Genomic DNA, 21974 nt, shown 5'->3' with positions numbered 1-21974 from the left:
AAGTAGGCTCATAATTTGAACTCTTTGAGTTCTAGCACCTCTATGGTTTGAGTCGACATGAGTATACATATAAAACAAGAATTAACTCTGTTATGTTAAGGTGGTATCCATGTACAAACTTCCGTGACTTCCGTTGAAATTGTATTCGTTTTATTTCCCTTTAACGTAATTTTTCAAAAACAAAGAATTTCTGTAGTTAATATCTATAAAGAATATGCAAGGTAATTAATACAGATTATAGTAAGTTTCAAAACTATTTAATGTAAATGTAAAAGAAAAATCGAACTTTTATGAGTGATACATTTGTTCAACTTCTGTAAACTGTTATGGCGTTTGTGTCTCAATACACAACGCACTATCGTTTCTCTGTCCCGTGATTAAGAAAAAAATATATTTAAAATGGTTGAATCGTTTTTATAATATCATATTAGTATGGGAATAAGTTTTTCGTAAAGCTAACCGACGTAACTGTGAAAGTGTAAAGTTTTTAGGTTATGTTTCCATCTTTTATAGGTATTTTAGGTGGGTTTCAGTGAGACGGGATATCATTTACGTCTTTTTCTCGGAGAAGTTAAAGTTAAAAGTGATGTCTGAATGAATTTCTCACGGTTTCTAGATATTCAGTCATGGTGGGAAGTGCCCAGCATCGCGTACTTTTGTTCCCTATTCAGGACTGCATTCAATCTCCTGGATTTTGACATCGAAGTACGTTTTGTTAATATATTATATATTTGTACAATTTCGAATGAAACTTCATCATTTTTAAATAAAGTGGAGTGTTAACTAGATATGTACGTTATAGGAATTGGAAGAAGCTCTATTGACAGATGGAACAGAGGAGTCAGCCAGTTCCCTCCTGACTGAGTTAATTGTACGTCTTTTGAATGGTTGTCTAGGCAACAATGACATCTCAGCCTTCAATTATCAGGTAACAAAAATAATACTTGCATTCTAATTTTCAACCTTTATACATGAACTTTTAAATTTAAGTTGGTGTCTATAATTCTTTACAGATGTATTTGAGGCGCCTCTTTCGACGAAAATGTCAAGATACAGGAAGATATAACCCTTTTAATACAGATATTGACTTCCAATTTTTACCTCTCCGTACAAAGGTGGAAATTTTATATGCTTTATGTGATTTTCGTTTGGAAGCAGAGGATGTTTTTGATTTATTTAGAAATCTTGAAGCTGAAAGTTTAAGAGTAGAACCATTGGGGCAAGTATATATAAAAAATAAGTCATCATATTATGATATAAACAAGAATTTCTCTGAGGTTATATGTACTATGAATGATTTATTTGTTTTACAGCTGGGATGATAATGACTCTGCATACTGGTATTTTTATGGTACAAGATTATATCGTGAAGACATTATAAAAAAGAATAAAACTAAAACCAAAAAGAAAAAAAGTAAGGAAAGCAGAAAGAGAGGGTGGTTCTATGGTGATGACTGGCTTGATGACGACGAAACAGAGAGGGTTTGGCAAGTGGTGTGTTTTACTGAAGAGGATTGGACCCACCTGACAGAGAAATTTAGTAAGGCTTCCAGTAAGATTGAAAAGGAGTTATACAGATCTCTCTCACAAAATTTTTTGCCAGAAATACCTAGATTGTTTCAGGAGAAAGAGAGGCTGCAAAGAAAAAGGTAACATTAATTTTATTTATGATATATATTATTGTTTATCTGCAAAATTAAAATAACTTATAAAAATTTTGTTAGTGCGAAGTCTTTTTCTTCTATTGTAATATATGTGTTCAATATGCATAATAAGCAATTATATCAATCTGCATTCTTTTTATATCATTTTTGTCTATAAATGTTATTAACTATAAATAATTGCAAAATATAAAGACTATTCATATATATGATATGATATGAGTCTTACACATACTTTTTAAAATATAAAATTACTATGCAAAATTGACATACAGAATATATGATATATAGGAGGTACTAATGAATAGAGTATAAAAATATCATCAAATACTGTTTTATCAAAACAATAGTTATATAAACCTCACTAACAACTTGTGCAATATTTTATTATAAATCTGATATTAATATTGCTGATGCGAAAGTATATTTTTATACTAAATACCATTTTGTATTCTCAAAGGCTAAAGAGGTAATATTTTAAATTTTATTAGGTGTGTTTAGAGTAGTGTACTGAATACTAGCTTTTGATATGACAGTTATGTTTTGTAGTACTAAATAACACTGCATAACCCTATGGGTCATCAATATATTATTAATTAACATCAGTTGTTAATTAATAATATATTGCAAAAGAAGTATAGCTCTGATTGATGTTTTTTTGGTTTTCTTAATTTTATTTTACCCAGCCTTTACTGTAAGGAATCTGATGTGAGATATTTACATTTTTTTTAACTAAATGCACAAATACTTAAATTTGAGTGATTGTTGAAATATATTTTTTACTTTATTTATTCTTCTATAAAATTCATAGAATCGCAAGAATTTATAATATGCAATAGTTTTGGCTTTCTTGCGATTACATTTCATTTTTATTTTTAATCATGTGCAAAACATTTTAAAGACCCTAGCGAAATTATAAATTCTTATATAAATATTTTATTGAACAAAGTTACATAACATTTATATTGAGTCATATGTTTTGTATCTTCATTTGTTTTTCTAAAATATTATTCTCCACACAAATGTAAACTTACTGTTACAAAGTAACATGTAGATAACAGTACTAAAGGGCCTGTTCTTTTCAAATGGAGCAAGGAACTGAATGAAGTATTCTACTGTTCAATTACACATATAATTATAATATACATAAATAATAGTTAATATGGGCTTGGCTAAAGTTTTTATTTAAATAAATGCTGTGGCAAAATGAGCATAAAAATTGTAGCGAAATAAATGCTTTTTTTTAATATTGTTTCTTTAAATTAATAAATCTCTCACTTCAGATCCTTTATAGGTTTTTTATGTATTCTGTTGTTATCTTGCTACCTATTTTCTGTAAGGGGCCATTAATAAATTACGTGACACATAGAATGGTCTACAAAATATGACATTGTATATGTATATAATAGTAAAAAACAGCAATCCCCCATCTCTCCTTCCATTATCTAAAAGGCATAAATGCACAGGCAAATGGTGCACCCGTCTGCGCTAACGGTTTACGCTGGCAGGCACCAGTGGGGTTTGATAAGATGAGCATGCGGTCAGGTTAGTTAGACCATTATGACAATTCACCAAGAAGTTGTCACTATAGTTTCCAGGGGGAACTCGACCTGACATTGTACATTGGTAGCAATAAGATCATCAGTTCCCATTACTTGTGACCAGAGTTGACGGCTGGGAGGGAGAGGGTAAAAATTACTAACATTGTTGTGATGTAATTATTGTATGGCTCCTAATATTGTATACTTAGTATATAAAATAAATCCCTCATTAAAATAACTCTTCATGCTTTAGAGTGCTATTTAATTGATTTGTCGTATATTTTTTTAAATTATTTTCGTATTGGCTGACAAATTCATTTGCAGTAAAATTATGCTACTAATTATTTAAAAAAAATTGACTTCAGCAGCTTGCATGTAATATTCAAAACAAACAAATTTTACTTACGAAGGACATTTCTGTAAATGTTTTGTTACCGTGATAACTGCATCACTTATTATTATTTATTACATTAATTCATATCGGTTTCTAAAGAAATTAATGGAAAGAATATGTAAAGTTAAAATAAAAACCGGATACATTTTTAATAACAACAACATAGATTTGAATTTCCTTCGAGCAAAATTGGTGTTATATTTTAATGTTTAATGTACTTTTACTCCTAAGTATTTCCATTTTTTTACCTTGTATTTGCATTATAGATCCGTAAGTATTTGCATTTGCTTTTATATTTTAAGGTTGCTAGAGCTATTGCCAAGACGTACATCAAGTCGCGTGCTTCAAAAAATAAAACAAAAGGAGGAAGAAACTAAACAGACTACGCATGAGGCAGATGAGAGGAAAGAGACACCAGATCTTGCTCGGGAAAATAGAGCTAAAAGACGAAATTTGTTGAGGTATTTAATATAAAGAGATATGGGTAAAGTTTGCATTTTTTCTATTATTATTATATAGTATTACTTTCTTTTGTGGCCATTTTAAATGTGATGTACTTAAAAGACCAGGTAGAGACACATATGGGTCAAAAGAAATAATGTGGTTGTCTATTTATCTACTATGTCTCAAGCTGTCTACCTCAAATGGATGTTTGTTATTAGTATTTCCGTAGTTAAAATAGTACATACTGTGGAAGCGATCATCATTTGCATAAAAACAATTGTTGTAAAAAATATAATTTCAAATAAAAATACAACACTTTTTCATTGTTAAATCTAAGATATTTGATTTTCTTCCGAAACCACGAGTCATATTGGTGAAGATTTTATTAATGTTATTTTAATAGGCTAAACTTATTTTTCGTCATGACTCGTCTATTTTAGATTAATATGGTGGTTTTTTTTATAGTATTTGTTTTATAATTCGGTTCCACGTTTCATTTGTCGTAATTAGTGAGTTTTAGAAAAGATAGTCATATCGTACAAACATCGGCATATGTTTATAATAATAGTACTGACTTCATGCTTCCAGTAGTGTATTGGTACTTGATTGATCTTTAGCCCGTTCTCCGCTTGTAATATTTTATTGGCACTAGGTTGAACTTTAACCCATTCTGTGCAGCACGTACTAGATCGGCAAATAGTCCGACCTATATATTTATCGGCGCCGACAAATGTGAATCTATCAAGTCCATAACTATAGCAAATTTAGTTCAATTTTTAATAGAATCTATAAATAGGGAATGCGATTCTCACTCTCTGTCTCTACTATTTCTTACTTAGCAGATTATTTCAAAAGGAAAATTTGCTTCATCAATAATCTTCTAATAGTTTTCAGAATATATTATTAACCTCTGAGTGTCCTTTATACTTAAAGTTGGTGAGTATTATAGTACACGGCATCATGGAAATATTCTCTCCCATTGGTTTAAAAACTATAAATAGCACTAGAATATGCACAGTGCTTTGAAATGTTAACAAAAGTCCATTCAGAATACTCCTTGAATTGAATAATTGCTCTATAACATTGTGTTTGACGCTGCACGCCCCGAATGCCTAGAATGCAGCATATTTTATGAGCTCACAACACAATTGCCATTAATAACTGCCATAGATAAGTTGCGACAACTGATATACATGTACTTTGACGACTTATTTATAGAATTGAAACACAATTGTCTGGGCTCGGTATTACATACTGCAAGACTTGTTAATGATAAATGTTTACTTAAGATGATAGTAGAAATTTATATACATAAATTTAAATAGCTGATTGTACGTACAATAAATTATCTTAAATAATAATTATAATATATATATATATATATATATTAGAATAATTAGAAAGAAAATGTTTAAAATATCGTATGGCAGAGTGAAAAAAATATGTTAACAATATGCACTTCGTATATGAAACATTAAAAAATCTTCACAATTTTGACAAATTTGGCTTTCAGATTTTTAGTTTGTATTAGTCATTACATGTTTCGATTGTGGCCCGTTTTTGTTTCTTTAGTACACCTACGTAAAGATGAGACAGATAGCATTTGGTAATAATTATCCGTGGCCACAACTAAGAATAGATAACGACATTCCTTATCAATAATTTCTCAAAATCACCAGGCAGAAAATTTGCTTTGGCTTCAATAAATTTATATATTCAATAAATAACTATGAATATGTAAATGAACATTTAAAGAATATTTACATGGTATTATGTGTACATTATATAAATAATATTTAAAAAAACCTTATTTTTATTAATATTATACATTTTTGAATACTTGCCTGAGTTCATTTGAACCATGAAATATTCTTTAAATGTTCATTTACATATTCATAGTTATTTGACTAAGTTAATTACTAACTAACTGACTAACTAATTTACCACAAATTTAATCTAATATGATATTGTTAGCATTTTTAAAGAATGTCAAGAAATTAAACATATCATAGAAATCGCCCCAGTATTTTTTAAAAATTCCTCTAGACGCGGCGCTGTAAAGAGAGCTTTTGGCCAAAATAAAAATAAGCAGTAGTACATCATTAAGTTCTCAAACCGGAAATGCATTTATTAACTCAGAATCATTAATACATAGTATAAAGCAAAGTCGCTGTCGCTGTCTGTCCGTCCCTATGTATGCTTAAATCTTTAAAACTACGCAACGGATATTGAAGCGGTTTTTTTTTAATAGATAGAGTGATTCTAGAGGAAGGTTTATATATATAATACGTGTACACCCGGGCGAAGCCGGAGCCAGTAACTAGTATTGAATAATACGTTTTATAGCTATTATATTATATTACATATAATAACGTCAAATATATGTCATTTACAGTGCTATAATGACGTCATTTGTGAGCACTCACTTCGACTAAATCTTATATATAAAATTCTCGTGTCACAGTTTTCGTTCCCATACTCCTCCGAAACGGCTTGACCGATTCTCATGAAATTTTTTGAACGTATTGTGTAGGTCTGAGAATCGGCCAACCTATTTTTCATCCCCCTTAGGCGTAGTCCACCCCTAAATTTTTTTTTTATTTTAAGGCAAAACAACGTTTGCCGGGACAGCTAGTAATTAATAAAATCTTAACTGTTATAAAAACTAATCGTCAATAAATTAATATACATTATACTAATATAGTATTATATAAATGTTTTATTTATAAATAATATTATAATAATTATAATTTAAAATAAAATAAAAATAACAGAACTATCGTAAAAACATTAATTAAAATTGTTCAACTTGCTCCTCCAAACTTAAAAAGATATTGCTAGAAAAATTAAATATTTAGATAAGAAAAGGAACAGGGGATTAAACAAATATCCAACTAAGCAAGCCAACAGTGCAATTATTTGTATTTGCATTTCAGTTTCATGTGTGTGAAATCGGTCTTATTAGATCTCCACTTATTCAAAGTGGTTCTTAGCCACTTGGACTTTGGTCTTTGCCCAGGTATTGCATCGTTTTCTGAGAAATTTGGTCCCAGCTTGCCATCACAGACATATCGTATACAGATTGATTTGTGCTCTGGACGCTTTGTTTCGTTAGATACCACTTGCAATTATTATTATCTAGGCGTTCTCTAGTATGCATCAACTCTAACCTTTCGTCAATAGCTACGCAAATGGAATTGCATGTAGCCTAATTATATTCTCGATGTGACGTTTGGTTGTCACCGTGTCTATTGAGCAATACCAGATCGAATGTACCCAGTAACCTAATTCCTAATTTTGGTTGTTGAATTATTGTAATTCATTAAGAGCCACTGTGCTGTCACTTTCGTAGATTTAACAATCTAAAAATCACTTTCTTAGGCCTACATCATGCACCAATCATCAATGAAATAATTGACACATATTCTGGAAATTTCCTGATCTTCTTACAACTAGTTATAGTTTAATCTTTAGAAAGAGTCCCTGTGGCCAAACGCAAGCAGTTTTGTAATGAAAGTGCTGCGATAAAAATCTCTATCCACTCAGGGAAGCGTCAATAGCGGTCTTAATGTTCGCTGATTACATAATTCTACCTAATGTCCAAATTCGCACAATACAGAGGTGTAATCACAAAGTGTTTTCTTTCGTTTTAAATTTTAAATTCGAATTAAACTCGAAGTATACTTTATTATCCTCGCGCGTATACTCATGAACAAAATTTCGGGATCGATCCTGATCGATTCGGAACGTCACTCAAATAATGTATATATTATGTACGAGACAATGGTATTGACATATCTTACTAATATTATATACTCAAAAGTTTGTGAGTATGGATGGGTGGTTGTTTGTTGTCTGTCGCGCAAAAGTTACTAAACGGATTTTAATGAAATTTTACAGTAAAATTAGCTAGCTTATATATCAGAATAACCATAATTTAGGAAAATATATAAATTAGGCTGAATGTAATATGTGAATGTGATGGAGACAAAGTTGCGCGATTCGAAAATTTTAATTTATTGTTACGAGTTATTATACAGGATAATAATGAAATACTTCCGGTATATTTTATTTGTATTAGTAAAAATATAATTAAATATAAGTAATTTGGTATTTTCCAATTTGGTTATTTCAAGCCGTATCCTTTTGTAATTTATCTTTTGCATTCCATTACTAGAAGTATTACTAATTATTTAATTATGTCGGTTTGATACAATAATTTTTTAACGTTATTTATTGTTTTTCAGGCTATGGCGGCCTGTGCCATAAGTTTTATTTGTCTAAGCAGCATGGAATACACATGTTTGATACGCCTGAGATGACGGTGATGGTGTATTAAAACAATAAATAAATAAATACTACTGTGTATTTAATTTGACTATATTTATTTTAATATTGTTATCAACTAATTTTAACAATATAGTCAGATCTGTTTAATTAAATTGAATCGTTAAGTTACAACATATTTAATACAGAATATATTCAGTTTTGTGAAATCTTCATTATAAAAGAGCTTTATTGTATTAAAAAAATTGACGGTCAAATATAATGGTTGCAGTAAACTCTAGTGTAACATAACCTTATGGTTAAATTTCAAAGCGTCTACAATTTACTATACTAAGGATGTAGATTCGGCATAAATGAAAATTCAATTACCGGTTAATCCCCCTAACTTCGTCTACGTGCTTGAAATTGTCACATTTTCTATAATTGCAGCCAAACTTAATATTATCATAACCTTCATTAATTATATGGATTAACAATGTGACGAAATTCTTTCTATGTTTATTATTACCGTATTTTACTATGTATTTTAAAGTATAGAAAATTGCAATTATATGAAGTCTTAACCTAATTCGTTAACTTCCGTTAAAAAATTCGGAATTGACAACCCTACGAGTGTGAAGATCGGATAATTTTTAAAATCCGTTTGTAATCTTTTTTGCATTTTATTATTATATATAATATTTTGCAGATCTTCACTTAATTCTATGTTTAGAACTCTTGAAGCAAATACAAAAATCGAACCTATATGTCAATCATACATATCACGTTTAAGACACTGAGTTAAAACGTGAGTTATAGCGTGGCTCCAAATTTTTCAAATTAGAAATTATTTTAACGTTTCTGTTTGTGCGTTTTGGTTGAGATAAAAAATAGTAACTATATAAAATGCGCATATAAAACAATTACAATAACAGTGGATTCAAAGTTTGGTATATTTTACCCCTCAGTTGAGAAAACGAGTATTTTATTTTTGTTTTCTAGGGCTAGCATATTTTTATGGATATAGTTGCAAAAAATATATTTGTATGTAGGTATATTTTTAGGTGCAAATTATAGAATATATAGTGTCCATAACATTCTAGAAGCTAGAAATACTTTTTTCTTACTGACTACACTACCATAGCGAAGTTGGTATAAGTAAAACTTAGGTATTTGGTTAACGGATTAACAAAAGGACATTCTGTATATAAGTTCGCATTTACCCCCGATCGATCCCTGTCACATTCAGTGTTGGACTACGATTACTTTCTTAATCAATTAATTTCAATCACTTCTTAGTTTATTACGACTTGATTAACATTAATACAAGGTTCGGAACTGATAGCCTGGGTATCTCCGTGATAAGATGTCGAAGATGATGATAATGACACTGTATCACAATCACCACCACCTTACTCGTCATCATCATTACTCTCATGTAGATCGACCAAAGTTACTACTAAGTATATATTAATAGAAATAATAAATAGGCTGCGGCTTATCTGATGTTAATAACAAGGATGGTTAGAGATATGTTTAGAGGATTGCATTTCAATAATATATCAGCACGAAACTATGTCTAAAAGCTATGCTTGTATGTTATTTACAAAGAAAAGGCCATAACATTTTTAAGGAACAAAATGCCCCGCTTAGTTGTACAATTCCAGACGTTAAGAAAAATGCGTAATGGATGATTTCGATTATCTTGTAAACGATGAATGTTTTATACATACTGAATGTGCAGACTTTTTACTATACTCAGGTATATCAAGTTCTTTGGATTTCATTTCAATAAAGAGCTAATGTAGTATACTCGGATCTATATAGGTCTTCGTTGTGCATAATCGTCTGTGTAGTTAACTGATGTAATTATTCTTTCGAATGTGCTCGACAGGTTTCAGAGCCCAGGCCAACAAGGGAGAATTCTCAACGGATTTTTTGTTCTTCAAAACAGAACCTTATAGAATTGCATATTACAATTTAATCATGTCCGCTCAAATACGCAGTTAATAGATAGTGTTTAGTTGCTTTTCACTTCAAACCAGACTACAGCCGAAGAAACCGTTCCGTGACGGACCAGGAGTCTCAAACATAAACTTTATTGACTCAATTTCAAAAGTAATATACCTAAATAATATTTAACCGTCAAGAATATAACTTTCCTTGCTTTAGAGATACAATTAAAGTTTCATTTCAACTTCGATTTTATCATGGTCCAAATTAATATAATATTTTGAATAATATTTCCCTATTTATTATTATTTAAGTTACATTTAAATGTTTATTGAAATAATCCGTGTAGAAAAATTAAACATGGAAACAAAATAATTTCCTATGACGTTTATAAAATAAACATAACATTAATTTCAGATCAAAGTCAGTTTCTTCTGAGTCGTCAGAGAATACAGCAAGTGAAAACCAAGAAACCATGCCTCAAAAAGTTGCAAGGAAATCTAAAAATCAAGATAAACGGTCAAAAAACTCCTCTGCAACTCCAAAAGGTGAACCACCACCGGAGCCTCCAGTAAAAACCGGCAGAAAAACAAATAATTCATTAGCATCCGCTACAGGGCAAATTTTAATACCAGATAACGATGAACCAGTGAATAGTACCAGGAAGAAATTAAAAACATCACAAATGTAAGTTTAGTATCCATAGGGCAATAGTTTTCTATGCCCATAAGATATTTAAGTAATGCTTGCTTGCATTTTGTAAAATTTATTTGTCCACCGCCCTTATACTTCGACGACACTTCGGGCGTGATCAAAAAGATTATATTTATTCATTAGTATGCCGTTTATGGTGTTACATCCAGATTTATTTGGAATTGACAAGCGAAGCTAGTGACAGTATTAAGTAAACAATTTTTTTTTTTCAACAAAAAAAGAATATTGTAATAACTTTCTTTTTTTTCCCTTTTGTCTTTCCATCTGCCATCAGCCTTATGGCTATAATCAGATATATTGTATTTTTTTTTATTTTGGGATATGTCGTCCATTGACTTGAATCCCTTTTATTTTACATTAGTAGGTACTTATATTTTGGCCAGACGTTCCCTCTTCAAGCGGAATACATCATCCCTGGTATCTAGAAGCTTTAGGGCTAATTTGTTCGTATGATATTTAAGTCTGTGCTTGTACGTCTCACACAGTCGACTGATTTCATCCTTAATAGTTGGTATCTCGAGGTACGTGTGTACTTCATCATTCCTTGAAAACCATGGTGCATTTGTGATAAATTTTAAAGCATTGTTCTGGAATCTCTGTAGAATTTCGATATTCGATTAGGAAGCTGAGCCCCATAGTTCAACTCCGTAAGTCCATACTGGTTTGATGATACATTTGTATATAATTGTTTTGTTTTCAAGACTTAAGGAGGATTGTCTACCTATTAGCCAGTTTATTTGATGCAACTTATTATTAAGTTGGTATCTTTTTGCCTTAATGTGATTTCTCCAAGTTAGCTTTCTATAAAAACATATTTCTTTTTTATAATTTTCAACTACTACGGTAGTATATAACACTGGCGTTGATAAGAAATTATAATTCAAATTTTCCTTTAGCATTACCATTCAACTTGTATTTTAAATATTATCGATTAGATCACGCTAAAAATCCGTTTGCTAATTCTATTGAGTTCAGACTGCCATTGTATACATTATTAAACTCACTTTAAATAAATGTTCAAGTAGCATCATTTTACAATGACAAATACTAAAATATTATTCTAAGTACTATAAAATATACATGTTAACATGTACTGTTTGTTATTTAAAAATTATAATTCTATTTATTCTTAATATTACAGTTTTTATTGCAGATTTAGTCAAATGGATGAAGATATTCAAACTGATATGTATAAGGTTCTAGAACAACTTACTGCTCACCAAGATGCATGGCCTTTTATGGATCCAGTTGACGAAAAATTTGCTCCCAATTATTATGCAGTTATCAGACGCCCTATGGATCTAAGAAAAATGGAAGAACGACTTGATAGTGGATATTACACCGAATTCTCTATGTTTAAAGCTGATTTCAAACTGATTGTTAATAACTGCCGTTTATTCAATGGCCAGGACAATGGTAGGGTTATTTATAGTATTAGTTTGAATAGCAAATATGGAAAAATCTTATAGCAAAAATTACTTGTGAATTGACATTATTTCTTCTTGATCGATTCATGGATATTTTAATAATTCTCTAAACTTACCTAATAGAATCTAATTTTTAAGACAATTCTGTCATTTGAAACTATTTTGTGTGATCTAAAGGACCTGCCTGGATAAGCGTATGGAATCTGCAACAGTGTCTATTGTAGATGTAAATTTAGCTTCTCACTCACACTCATTACTCTCTTACTGTAGGATATAATATGAAATAATTGTGTGGTTGTCGTAGAAGAAATACAAATACAACGTAAAATTACTTCAATAAACATTGGTGCAGGTATACATATTAAATTAACATGTACTATAGATAAAAAACAAATCTGCTTTTGTTATTTTGACATAATCTAGTGATTGAATTTATGCCACCTATTTATTTTAATATTCAATCTTAAATTATTTCAGAATATACTATGATGGTTGATAACTTACAAGCTGCTTTTGATCGCCTAACAGAGAAATATATACATAGACTATCTTCATCTGATGAAGAGATTGCGGTGGAATACCAGTTACCGACACCCTCTAGAAAACACAAACTGAAAAGTAGTGAATCTCCTATTCGCCATAAAAGAAAGAAAAGAAAATCTCATAATGATACTGGTACGTCATATATAATTTTTAATCTTGATTAATCCCTACTAATAATTATTTGTTTATATGAAATGATGAATGCGACCTTGCAAAATTAATTATGTTAAAAATAATTTTAATATTACAAAAACTACTACTATTTAATAGTAACCAGTCATATAGTCCATTGATGTGTCCAGGGATGATGTTCTGACTTCATCTAATTTTCAGAATATATCATTCTTAAATATTTAATAGTAACAATCCCACCATCTGTCTAATGTATAACTCGGAGCACTCTCAATTAAATCGACCATTATTATTATATTTCGACTAATATTTACAATTGCTTTTTAAATTATTGTCCATGTTATTCTGGCGTACATGCTATATTACTGTAAAGTTTCATAAAATGCGTTCAGTAGTTTTGATGTGCAAGAGCAAGAAACATCCATACATGCATGTGGATGACACAAACTTTCACATTTATAATAGTAGTAGGAGTAGTTATGCGAAAGTAACTCTGTCTGTCTGGTACCTTTTCTTATTATAAACTGTTGACTGTTGAACCAAATTGTATGAATTGATGTAGAAGTAGATTGAAACATGGTGAAAGGACATAGGCTACTTTTTATCGCAATAATTTAACCTAAAAGAGATGGAAATAACCTATCATTTGTCTAGTAAAAGATGTTTTGATTTATTAATAGATAGAAATAATCTGTGGGTTAATTTATTTTAACCGCATTAACAAAAAGTTAATATAGTAAATGACATTTTTAACAGTATTTATGTCAAATTTTAGTCTTTTAATTCTGCATGGTGTTAGTAACATTGTTGTTCCGGGACAAGACGTTAAGCATTTTTTTTTAGTAAATCCATTTACGTTTTTTGATATTATATGATTGAATGTTTATTTAGGTATAGGTTTGGACTAAAAAATATATAAGAAAATACATGTCAAAACCATTATACTATAAAAATAAATAAAGACTAGCGATTAGGAAGGCTAGGATATTATATATACAACTAGATGAAAACCCGGCTTCACTCGGGTGAAATGTGGGTAGATATTTCTGTAGTCATCGGTTCTCAAGGATCATTAAAGATAAGCATGGCATAGATTCGTATAGCTTCGTTCATTGCGTTTAATAAATATAGTACCGAAATAAAAAGTGCCAAAGTTTTTAGACAAATAATTTTTATTTTAAATCAACATTCAAAATAACATAAATTAACAAAACATATAACTTTTAAGGTTTATTCTCTGTAAACCTCTTTGTTTTAAGCACTAAAACCAATTGCTTCAAATATCATTCCCATTCTTGATCGTCAACTGGAAGTAAATAAGTACTTATTTCATTCACTTTAAGAAGAAAATATAGAACAAAATTCACTAAAAACACAATCTGCCTACATACTTACTAAAATACTTCTCACCATCTTTACGAAGAGCCCTACGCTGTATCCTCTTTCCGCAATTGTGACAATGTTTACAAAATGCAAGGAGATTCGGATATAACGAGATGATATAGGTATCATCATACAAAAGACCAAACAAAGGCAGAGACACGACCAATGAAAGCTTTTATACGATTACGATTTTCGGCATAATGTGAGTAATCCAAACAAAGTAAATCACTACGCAAAACTAAATGACAATGACATTTCAACTAAAACTTCTACTTTTATGGTTATGGTTATAGTCTGACTGTCTGGTCTTCCGCACCCCCCTAGGATGGTGAAGGTTGGAGCCTCGGGGCGAACCCTTTGTCCCGGCATCTACTCCGGGGACAACAACCCTGGGTGTCAAGATCTAGATCAAAGCCTCTAGGGCTAGTATACATAAAAAAAAAATAAAGAAAAACTACTTAAAGCTACTACACGTTGTGCCGTACTTGGGGACAGAATTCTATCTGTTCTGACGTTCTTCCAGTACGACGACGTGGCCCACCATCGTCCTTTCTTCTTCCTCTTTTTCCTTTCAACCTTCCCTCTCGACCCGCGTTAGCCATTTGCTGTGCCCCACTGTGGTGTCGAGCCCCCGCAAAAATGCGGGGCGTTGGGCGACAGGGACACCAAGTAACTTAGGAATGTTTGTAAGTGCCATACTTGGTTATAGTTTGTTTTTTAATCCCTTAGGCAAGTAATTAATTAATAAAATTCCCTCGCTATCCCAGAAAATGGTAGCCAATATGCTTCCATGTCGACTTTGAACACTTTGAACTTCTTTGGTGGCCTTTCTCTCTTTTTTATCCATTGTATCGACTCTTACGGACTCGGGATTGTATTGACGAATCCACATTTCATCGACGGTCACAATACGATTACAAATTTTATCCAAATCGGGCTGATACAAATCTAAAAAATCTCTACAGCTCTCTAACCGTCGCTGCTTGAGCGGTGTGAACAATCGCGGTACCCAGCGCGCACAATTTTTTTTTATATGTAAATGATTGTGCAAAATATTTCCAACCCGTGCTTATCTGTAACTCTTCAGCTATCTGCTACAATTTAATTCTACTTTCGGCTAGAACTAAATTTTCCACATTTTTGACGTTTTCTTCTGTCAAGACCGTTACAAGGCGACCCGGACGGGGATCGTCTTTATACGTCTCTCTGCCTTGTTCAAATAACCGAGCCCATTTCGTCATGAAGGTGCAGAAATCGTGTATGAAGGTGCAGAATACTGAAGAACTGATGACATCTCTTCAAAAATTTCTTTGGGTGTTTTTCCTTTTTTAACGAGGAACTTAACCACGGCGCAATGCTCCAAATTGCGCGAATTTTCAGTTTCTATTGACATGGTTTTGTTGCTTGTTTCATAGGTAAAGTACTTATGAACAAAAATGAAAAATACTCTCTATGTATACTAACAATGATTCCCTCTATCAGTTGGAATCATTAGCGAGATGATTAGTCATCGTTAAGTACCTTAGGCCGCGAACTTATCAGCCGCCCCTCGTATATTGTCGACTCGAAATCATTATTTTTTTATGTTTTGTTATTCACATAAGGTTTCGTTCGAGTCTACCGTACCCCTTGACGAAATTATTAATATATAAGATGAATCATTGAATGTAAATCAATTAGTGTGCCAAAAAAAGACTTATGTTCTATATCACTTAAATATACAATGACAATCATTATCTATACATATAAATAAAATTGGAGTGTCTGTTTATATTATTGAAATAATTGTTTTTTACTACTTGCTATAACTATACTTGTATATAAATACGGTGCGTACAACAAAATAATATTTCTTACAATTTTTGCCTGTCTGCTTGTTCTGGATCTGAAATAGCTGGATTGATTTTGACGAAACTTATAATGCAGAAAGCTGATGTAATAAACAGTATCTTAGGCTACTTTTATTTTAGAAAATTCTCTAAACCTTTTTATGTTAAATTCCACGAAGACGAGATCACGGGTACAGCTGGTTTATGTTTGTTAATATTATAGCTTCTTTTTTTATTTTTCTACAACACATTTTTAACATATATTTATTACATACTTTGTAATAAATATATGTTAAAAATATGTGTTGTAGAAAATTCTCTTCAATAGTAAGTACAATTGTCTTCGATGAGATACCTCTGAGATACTGTGGTGATGTTTGTATATTTGAAATATAATTAGATTAAAACTACTAATGTTACGCTGTACTTCCACCCTCCTGTCATGTGGCCAAGGCTTAGTGTCTTACCTCTATACATTTAAACTTTTAATAATTACAGGTGAACCCAAGTCGAGTTCGTCAGATCTATTGCCAGAAGAAAATCAAGATGACCTACCTAAATCCGATGTAAAGAAATCTAAGGAATCTCATAAAAATAAAGAGGGCAAAGGAAAGAAAAAACGTAAGGGTCATCATCGACACGGCAAACATTCCAAAAATCATAAAAAAGATTCACACAAACACAGTCGTAATGAATCTACAAAAACAAAACGCGGTAGAAAGCATAATAAAAATAAAGACAAAGAAAGCAAGAAATCAAAACAAAAGAAGAAAAAGAATAAACACCATGACTCGCCAGATTCTAAAGATGTTATTAAAAGAGCAGCCTCTCAAGAGTCTTTAGAAAGTTCAAACAGAAGCAGAAGCGCGAGTCCTTTGCCATCTATACACACACCAACTCCATCACCCACTGAGCTTGACCAAACTGAACAATGTGATCAGTTATCCGACCCTGATTTCTTTAAGGATAAATATGATAAAATTAAAGAACGTAGACGACATGCAGCTAAAGAAGCTTGGGAATCATTGTTTGATTATAAACAAAAGGCAGTTGATAAACAAAATTTACATATACCTGAAAAAGATAAAAATAAAAAATTAAGGGAAACAATCGAAAAACTGAAAGCGAAAAGTGAAAGATATAAAGACACTTCGCTGTTTAACAGTTTATTTAGTGCTAGCCACAGTAATGATAAAACAGATGATATTGAAAAGGGTTCACAAAATAACGAGGCGGCCGAAGCTGACTTTTCCGATGACGATGCTGGTGATTATCAGAAAGGAAAATCTAGTAATAAAAAAGGTTCTAAAAAGAATACAGCAAAAAATGAATCGGCATCTGAAGCATTAGAGCAAGCTGTAAAAGATATTAGTAAATGGTTAGATGATGCTCCTAAAAGTTCTGCATTGAGCTCTCCCTGTGACAGCCCTGCCCAAACTATTTCTACTGAAGAACATGACAACAGTCGTTTAGATGATGAATGTTCTCAAGGAGAAAAAACTTTAATTAGGAAAGAAACATCACGTAAACGGCCTTCCTCTCGTGAACCAAAAATTGTAAAAAGAAGAGAGATCCAAAGGACCATAGATAGATTGCAACCTGGAAAAGGCAAAGGAAATCTATTGACTAATCTTAGCAACAAAAATGTTGAAAAATCTGAAGAAGTTACACCAGTTGGTCCACTTAATAAAATCCGCGATGTGAACAAAGCGGATGAATGTAGTCCCAAATTAAGTCTTGGCTCAGTGTTACCAACAGTGGAATTTGCTATTGGAAATGACCATAATTTCAGTAATACTGATGATAATAAGAGTGAAGACCAAAAAGATGTTTCTAAAGTGCCAGAAATAGATACAAATAATAAAGATGAGGAAAAACCAATTGAAAAGAAAGTAGAAGAAGAAATTCAAACCAATAAAAAGGATGCTGAAGTAGAAACTGAACCTACTTCAATGACTAAGCCAAGTCAAGAAAAAGCTACACCAAATCTAAGTGCTTGGTTTAAGGCATTTGGAGCACCAAAAAACACAAATTCATCAGTTGCAGTTAAAAAGAAAACGGATGATACCGATTTTGATGAAAAAGCAGTCGAAAATACTAACGATAACAAATCATCCAGTCCTAAAAATACAACTAAATATGATTCACCAACTGATCCAGATACTCCTAACCCTGATGGTGGAGACAGTCCACTTCCCAATGTCACAACAACCCCTAGGCAAAGAAGAACTAGTACCGGGAGTTCTGTGTCTGAGAGATCGTCTTTTAGCCAAGATCTGGATTCACCAAGACATCAAATGTCTCACACGTCGCCTTTGCTACGATCACCAGCCTCTCCAAGAACGGACGAATTTCAAAAGATAACGTATCCGATTATAAATGGTACTGTACGCGCTGGATTCTATCAAGATACCACATCTATTAAAAGTAGCCCTGAAAAGAGTTGTAGTCCACGTGAGGCTCCTCAATCACCTTATTCTCCATATTCACAACATGTTTATGCATCTAACAGTGTTTTAGGGTCTTCAACACCCAATTACTTTGTAGATCATAATAAAAGCCCATTGCCTACATATAGTAATAATCCACCGCCTTATTATGACTCTTCGAAGGCCCCAATTGTCAATAAACCTAATCGTACGCAAAATGATTACACTGCTTTGGAACCTGAGTCTTATCAACAAACTCCATATAGTGGGCCATTTTCCCCATCCCAGACATCATATCAACAGCCTCAATCATCAAATTACTCTCAGTCACAAACTTCACCACAGTTGAGTGCAAATCAAAGTAGTATAAACACGTCACAGTTGGTTCCAGATACGAAAACGTCTTTATTCCCTGTTAAGAAGCGAACATATAATGAGCCAGAGATACTCACTGGGTCTAACAAAAAAGCCCCTGAAACTAAAGACAAACTCAGTGGAACTTCACAAAATAAGAATGACTATCAGAAAATTTCTCAATCTTTTCATTCAATATCATCAGCTACATCTGTTGATGATATAGCTTTAGCATTAAGCGAAAAATCTGAAATGGCCAAGTTGAATACTTTACGTGAAAAGAATGCAGGTGATTATGTGGAGAGAAGAGATCATCGTGATAATATAACATTTGACAGTAGTGAAATTATGCAAGACAGTAAAAAAGAACAAAGCATGGACCCTAATAAACCTATCAACATTACTAAAAAAGATAATGTTGATATGGTAAATATGGGCTACATGAACCCAGAAGCCGACAGACGTAACAGTGGAGAAATGGACTATGCTTTACCTAGAGATGTTGCAAAATCAGTCACAAATCCACAACAGAAAGGATTCGAAGTTGAAGCTATTGCCATAAATCTTGGTTTAAATAACCAACAATTACAAAAACCTATGTCAAACATGAATATAAATATTAATAATATACCGCCTGCACACTTACAAGATCGATCACATAATGATATTATAATTAATCAAAACATTGCCCATTCTCATCATAATCAGTATGAAGTTATTTCTAGTGGATCATCCATAAGCAATTTTTCTTTGAGTGACATAGAATTAGCGAATAAGAAACTTTATGTATGTAACCCCAACTCTTCCACAGCTGCTCTCAATTATGGTAATTGGAAAATGAATAGTCAAATTCGGAAACAAGAACTTTTACCTTCCGACTACTCCACTAATTACAATACGAATAATGCCGACAAACTAAAAACTGACAGTACAGTAAATTCCAATGTAATTCAATATAATAAAAACTTACAACATCAACAATACAATAATTATAATGCTCCTAGAACAAGTATTCAGAGAGCACAAGAATTGCAACATAATATTCCAGCAGAATTAAGAATACCAAACCCCAGAGGTCTTCTTAAAAATGATCATATGAATATAACTTCCTCTATAAGTGATAATGAATTAATTGCCAAAAATATTGATAGTCTTGCCAAATCCCACAAGCCCGAAAAACTTGTACAAAATCACGCATTAGTAACTTCTATTCCCTATAAACCGCCATACAGTGCTCATTCTTCCCTTCCTCTGGATAGTCTTCGTAATTTACCCAAAATTCCCCAAATGATAGACCGCTATAATGAACAAAGGTATTTGTCAAGTTTTACTGGCAGCACTTCATCTTTATATCATGAGAAAACTTTTCAAATGGCACAAATGTTCAATAAAAGTATACCTTCAGATGTTCATGCTGCTAGTACTGGAACTGGAAGTATTTACTCACAACCATCTGCATCTATAAGCAAAGACAGTGTTTACAAAACTCCGAGTTCCGCATTATCTGATTCTAAAGCAAAAAACAAGAGGAAGAGAACATCGGAAAGTAAACAAGGACAGATATCGGGCAGTCAAGCTTATCATAGCTCAGCTTGCAACAGTGAAGTTTTGTCTTCCGTTAAAACAAGCATGATGCCAGGAAGCGCATTTAATTTTTCAACTTCCACAAATATGGCTTTGGGTAGTGGACTTTATGCAGACAATAGTGGTTTTTCCATAGAAGATTTTCGAAACTCTAACCTTATGGCTGCTACAAATTACATGGCTGCAGTTGCGCATCAACAACGTAATAATACTGATGCTAATAATGAAAAATTGGTCAAACCAGCACATCAAAATACTAGTCATACAACTAGTTCTTTCCCCTTCATAAGCCATTCACAAGTGAGAGCTGGTTATCCATATGTAGGAGCTGATCCGTCATCTCCTCTATATCAGCAATACCTGCAAAGGCACCAAGAAGAACTTTTAAGGCAAAGTGGTGCACAAATCATGAGTTTGTATCCGCCAGGTTACCCGGCTAGTATCAGTGTAAGACAACCATACGATACCATTAATCGTCCGTCGTGGCTCTAAATACGTGTTTATTAGAAATACATCACTATATGAAACTTTATTATAATTATTAATGTGACAATTGTTATAGAAAATTGTAATTTATATTGTTTGTAGATTTCAAATAGCATTTTTGAGAAAAGATATATATTATTTATATTTATATGTGCAAGAATTATTTTTAAACATGACAATCTTTTACAATTTTTTGTAAACTGCCTTATGCTTTTTATTATTGTTAATTATTAATGACAATGTAAAACTTTTGAATGTTTTGTAATACTATTTAAATTAACTTAATTTGTTTCTAAGTTGTTCTCTAGTATTGTGTTAAGTATCACGAACAAAATCAAGTGTTTTTATCATCACAAAATCCAGTTTGTTTCATATATATAATTATGTTACAAGTAGCTAAGTATTAAAACAGTCTCAAGTTACAATTTCCAGTTTTAGATGCAATATCGCTTATATAAATAAGTAGGTAATTATAAATTATTTAATTTATCCCTTTTCCGATAAAACGTAATTAAGCTTTTCTGATTAATTTACTCAATTTATATCATTTTAAGGTCACATGAAAGCATAATTGTTATAAAATAATTTTAAAGTTTTATATTATACTACTTAATTTAGTTTGTTGTGTAAATATTTCCCTATTTTGTTTACGGTCTATATTTTGTTAGCATTTTAAATATAATTTAATAAAATAATATTAATATTTTAATTTTATGATAAATATTGATCAATGTAGTAGTAAGAAGTTCATATAAAAGATAAATAATTCTTCATGTGTAAAAATGAAAATAAAGATTTTCAAAATAATAATCTTATTTATTTTTACAGTATATT

At 31.6% G+C, this 21974-nt stretch overlaps 1 protein-coding gene across 4 annotated transcripts; it reads left to right on the top strand.

Moving 5' to 3' along the window:
* The first annotated feature begins 199 nt into the window (after positions 1-199).
* On the top strand, positions 200-21826 carry LOC131849204 (uncharacterized). 4 transcript variants are annotated; one of them, XM_059199217.1, is made up of 10 exons: positions 200-221; positions 617-705; positions 803-928; positions 1014-1219; positions 1314-1649; positions 3899-4057; positions 10677-10946; positions 12115-12389; positions 12878-13075; positions 16786-21826. In XM_059199217.1, the coding sequence occupies exons 1-10, from the start codon at positions 215-217 to the stop codon at positions 21144-21146; spliced, it is 6027 nt and encodes a 2008-aa protein (XP_059055200.1). In that variant the 5' UTR covers positions 200-214; the 3' UTR covers positions 21147-21826. The 4 variants fall into 4 exon arrangements, with proteins under 4 accessions (XP_059055200.1, XP_059055199.1, XP_059055198.1 ...); XM_059199216.1 differs by lacking the exon at positions 200-221 and adding an exon at positions 318-522 and having other exon boundaries at positions 12127-12389; XM_059199215.1 differs by lacking the exon at positions 200-221 and adding an exon at positions 318-522.
* The last annotated feature ends 148 nt before the right edge of the window (positions 21827-21974 follow it).

The sequence above is a fragment of the Achroia grisella genome, unplaced genomic scaffold (assembly GCF_030625045.1).
Source record: "Achroia grisella isolate CSIRO2021 unplaced genomic scaffold, CSIRO_AGI_Agris_v1 utg640, whole genome shotgun sequence".
Taxonomy (NCBI): Eukaryota; Metazoa; Arthropoda; class Insecta; order Lepidoptera; family Pyralidae; genus Achroia; species Achroia grisella.
Note: the sequence above shows the minus strand (reverse complement) of the source record. Positions and strands in the feature narration are given on the sequence as shown.

Excerpts from the sequence above, each read along its gene's own strand:
- LOC131849204 (XM_059199215.1), top strand. The coding sequence starts at position 495 with ATGTTTCCATCTTTTATAGGTATTTTAG. Across the intron at positions 1,220-1,313 it reads TTAAGAGTAGAACCATTGGG|CTGGGATGATAATGACTCTG; the intron begins GCAAGTATATAT and ends TTTGTTTTACAG. Across the intron at positions 12,390-12,877 it reads ATTCAATGGCCAGGACAATG|AATATACTATGATGGTTGAT; the intron begins GTAGGGTTATTT and ends AAATTATTTCAG.